Raw genomic sequence first — 4,827 nt, 5'->3', positions numbered from 1 at the left:
ATATATATATATATATATATATATATATATATATATATATACATATTTAAAAATATATATATGTATTTGATCCAGTTGTATCTTTTTACCTAAAATTTGCATACACTGACGGTTATCAATGAAAGTAAAGCAGGCCTAGAGTTGTCTCCCATATCTACAACTCGAACCACATTAACCAATCATATTGCATGCTGTACAATTTTTATAACATAGTGGCTGTCTTCGTTCACAGATCTAGAAATGAGCTAATAACTACTGCCCTACAATTCTAATAAGGAAAAATCTGCCTCAACAAATTCCATCTGACCCATCAAGCATGGAAAAAGTGAAAGTTAAATGATGAAGACGATCATGATCACTGTCATGATATAGACATACTATGACATGCCTCTTTCCAATTACCATTTTCCAAATTCCTTCACAAGGCATTTCATTGGACAGGAACTATAATTAGTTTCTCAGTGGTTCGAAAATTGGCTTCAACTTCTCAGCCATTACATCCTGCTTATCCAAGGTGTCATGCAATGAGACAGTATCTTAAGAAGTGAACTTTTCAACCACATGGTCATGTCTGTACTCCATTATAACAAAATTTTCATTGAGAATTTCTTTTCATAGCCATTCAATTTCATTTTAACTGAATTTTTACCAGTATGCATATGGGTATGTATATATCTATATCCATAAAGCTATCTATCTATCTATCTATCTATATATATATATATATATATATATATATATATATATATATATATATATGATGGATCTCAGAGCCCCCAAAAATAGTTGTTGAACTTATAACACCTTACCTTCTCCCCTTTACTTTTCTCTGTCGTTTGTACTCTAAGTAAGTTTGAACTATCAATATATAAATATCTATATATTTATACTTGAATATTCATCACCTGAAAATCTTCAGTCTTTGCTTTCTTTGTTTACATGTATACACATATATATCTATTGTATACCAAACCCAAGCTGTTATATTTAGTTTATCTGCATATTTGCCTCTAATATATATATATATATAGATATAAATACACACACACACAGAACAAGCTTTGCAGCTACCAAACGTCATTTTTCAACCCTAGTTTAGGGATAGAAAACGTTTGCCTAAGGTGCCATATAATGAAATTGAACTAAGTCAGAATCACCTGGTTTTTTTCTTTTTAAGCAACCTTCTTAACCAAACAGCTTTGCCATATTAAACAACAACAAACACAACATCACATACAGAAACACCATCAAATATTTTACAAACCAGGAAGTTGATTTTTCAGAGGTTCCAAAATTTGCTTCAACTTCTCGGTCATTTCATCCTGTTTGCCATAATCATTACCCGAGTTTCCCATCAAAGAGAAGAGCAAATTCTGGACATTAGCCACCACAGGACTCGGAGTATGATCCATCATTGCAGTGTTGTCTGGTTGTGGTGGGGGTTGAATCTGTGGCTGGAGAGAGGCCATCAAGTTAGCTAGTTCTGGTGGCAAGTTGACCCCAGCCGAAGCTCCTTGATCCATTCCTTCCATTGGGGCTACAATGTCTTGCGTGTGATCATAGGAGTATTCTTGTTCCTCACCAACCGATGCATGCTCCTGGTAAAAAATATAACAAGTGGGGGAAACACAGATATGACAGAAAGGCCCAGAATACATCCAGTAAGTGAAATATCAAATGAAGAGAAGACTAAGAAAGAGAAAAGGAGAGACAGACAAACAGAAACAGACAAAGAGACTATGAGAGAGACAGAGAAAGAAAGATAAGACATAAGTAGTGTATTCCTTTTACTTCTTCGACCCTTTAGCATTCAGATTATTCTGTTAAATGCAAGGATTTTACATTCATATTGTTGTTAATTATCATGCATTATTTTATAGCCTCAAAATTTTGATGATGTGATGGTTTTGTAATGACATTATAGAGTAGGTGTGACAGGCTGGATCTGGTTTCAACATAGAACAGGTAGCATATTTTGGTTGGATGTGGCCAGTTTAAATGATAATGGACAAAGAAGTAAACCATGATCAGCATGAATAGGCTCTCTGTTAAGAGGCACAAGCACTGGCACACACATGTACACACATGAGGATAAATTCCACCTACCAGATTCAATCACAAGGCTTCAGTCAGTCTGAGGTTATAGCAGAAGACACTTGCCCAAGTTGCCATACAGTGGGACTGAACTTGAAACCATGTGGCTAGAAAGCAAGCTTCCTAACCACACAGTCAAACATATTTGTCTTTCACATTCACCTTGTAGCCTAACCCTCTCTCTCTCTCTCTCTCTCTCTCTCTCTCTCTCTCTCTCTCTCTCTCTCTCTCTCTCTCTCTATCTATCTATCTATCTATCTCTATCTCATTCTCTCTGTTTATCAGACAGGTATGTATTTAACTCTACACTGAGATATTTGCTCGTGTCCCTTGATCATATCTTCATATCCCACACTACTATACCAAGTCAGTTGAGGGATCTTACCTTGCAGGTGACCTCACCAATACTAGTGCCATGAAAAAAAAATCACCCAATACACTCTGTAAAGCAGTTGGCATTAGGAAGGGCATCCAACTGTAGAAACAATGCCAAAACAGACACTGGTAATTGGATCAGCCCTCTGGCTCATCTGTTAATGCCAAATCATCCAACATGGGAAAAGAGGGCATTAAATGATGATGATGATTATGACCATGATCATAAAAAAAAAGGTAAAGGTTACCTTTTCAAATCATGCTGACTCAAGGGCCAGTTGTCCAGTTTCCAAAGCATATAAATTCCCCACATGGACAGGACACCAGTCTGTTGCAAGATTATTCATTTTTGCCAGCTGAGTGGACTGGAGCAATGTGAAATGAAGTGTTTTGCTCAAGAACACAATACATTGCCTGGTCCAGGAATCAAAACCACAATCTTACAATCATGAGTCCAACACCTTAACCACTAAGCCATGTGCCTCCACTGATCATGACCATGATGATTGAGTAATCCCCATAATCCTTTACAAGGTCCCTGAGATTGGTGGGAAGGAGAAAGGAGGGCAGCATCCTCCAAATGGAGAGACCTAGCCCTGATGCTTGTGAATGTTAAAGTAACAACATTACACACACCTACTTGTATCTTTAAGTTCATAACTGTAACTTATTGTGACATGTACTGCACTGTGAGACAAGTGTTGGTGGGGGGTAAATTAAAATAGTCATGTGATATTGTTCTATATATACTGACATTGGTGCTAAACTTTGGTAATTATATACTTACATCTTCCAGAGGAATTACTTTATGTTCTTCCTGTTCAACAGGTTCTAAATCTGGTTCACTTGGTCCATCTGGTAACCTAGGAGAGAGAGGATTGTTCATTTAATTACTGTAAGTCTTTTGTTTTCCCATGCTGACAGAGGATGGACAGATGCTAGTTTAAAGTAGCATTATTTTGGGAGGTTGCTCTTCCACTTGTCAACCTTTTACCATTATTGTAAGTAAGGGATTTTTTTTTTTTCATTTCACCACTTCAAGAGCTCAGAGCTACACAATGCAATGTCCACTGAGAATGTAAGCACAACACCACCATTTTACTTTCTTTAGAGATCTCATGCAAGATGCAAAAGGTAACAGCTTCCATACTTCGACACTTACACACACACACACACACACACACACACACACACACACACACACACAAATGGCTTCCCAGTCACCTCACAAGACATTAATCAACCCAAGGCAATAGTTGAAGGCACTTTCCCAAGATGCTGTACAAAGGAACCTGAACAGAAGAAGATGTAAAAAGATAGAGAGAAAAAGGTATAGAGAGCGCCTTAATCTCAGACAGCCACTGAACATCATCAATTAACATCCATTTTCCATGCTGGTCTGGCTTAATGATAATATGATGATGATTCACTGACTACTTGCTTAATTCAACATGTACCACTAGTAACAGGTTATTGCTATTACATTTGTTCAGTAGGGACTGTCTAGTTATGTTGTAGCCAAACAGCTAAACAGCTTCTACATGAACTGTTTGAGAAAGCTTTTGAAAATCACCTGGCAAGACAAGGCCCCATATGTGGAGGTCCTCTCTTGAGCTGATTTTCCAAGCATTTACACTCTGCTGAGGAGAGCACAAGTCAGATGGGCAGGCCACCTTGTTTGAATACCTGACATGTGACTCCCCAAGAGATTGTTTTACAACAAACAACAAACTTAATAACAACAGAACTAATGACAATGGCAATGTGTCACTGCTGAATCCCCTCCATGCCACCAACTAATGAAAAACTGTTTTCAGGAACACTGCAACTGCGTTTGACTAGTCAATAAAAGACAGGATATTTGAAGGTAACTGAGAAACATATAAACAACTAAATAAATAAAACATCAGGAACAACATGGGATTTAACAGTAGGGGAAGTAACTCTTGATACGTACACTATTCGTTTCACATCAATTATTACTGCGCAATAGTAGATGCAAAACGAATAACTTTCTGACCAGTTATAATGCATTCACCAGGAATATACTTCTCGACAATGTAAAAGTATAAATGCTCAAATTCTCTTTTAGAGGGTACATTTTTTCTGACTTCAGAACAATCGACTAATAACATATATATATATATATATATATATAAGCAATGTTAATTCTCTAAATGAAGTATTAACAGTAACTGCACGATAAAGTGTAGTATATTGCCACTTAAGTGTGGCTGACCCCTAGGGGTGGATGTTACTGTTGCTTTCCCTTGGCAAACAGGACACAGTCGTATGTCGATAAGCCAGCTGGAGGAGATGTCCTCCTGGGGCTAAAAGCAACAGTAACATCCACCCCTA

General features: G+C 37.3%; 1 protein-coding gene across 5 annotated transcripts in view; it reads right to left on the bottom strand.

Annotated features, from left to right (window-relative positions):
• LOC106872693 (serine/threonine-protein phosphatase 1 regulatory subunit 10) overlaps positions 1-4,827 on the bottom strand; it is a 158,069-nt gene that overhangs the window by 3,367 nt on the left and 149,875 nt on the right. For all 5 annotated transcript variants that reach the window (XM_014919769.2, XM_014919770.2, XM_014919771.2 and 2 more), the window contains 2 exons: positions 3,257-3,332; positions 1,265-1,598 (listed from right to left, as the gene is read on the bottom strand). In XM_014919769.2, coding sequence (XP_014775255.1) covers positions 1,265-1,598; positions 3,257-3,332 — 410 coding nt within the window. The remainder of the gene's footprint in view (positions 1-1,264; positions 1,599-3,256; positions 3,333-4,827) is intronic.

This window comes from Octopus bimaculoides, chromosome 10 (genome assembly GCF_001194135.2).
Source record: "Octopus bimaculoides isolate UCB-OBI-ISO-001 chromosome 10, ASM119413v2, whole genome shotgun sequence".
Lineage (NCBI taxonomy): Eukaryota > Metazoa > Mollusca > Cephalopoda > Octopoda > Octopodidae > Octopus > Octopus bimaculoides.
This window is presented reverse-complemented; position numbering and strand designations above follow the sequence as displayed.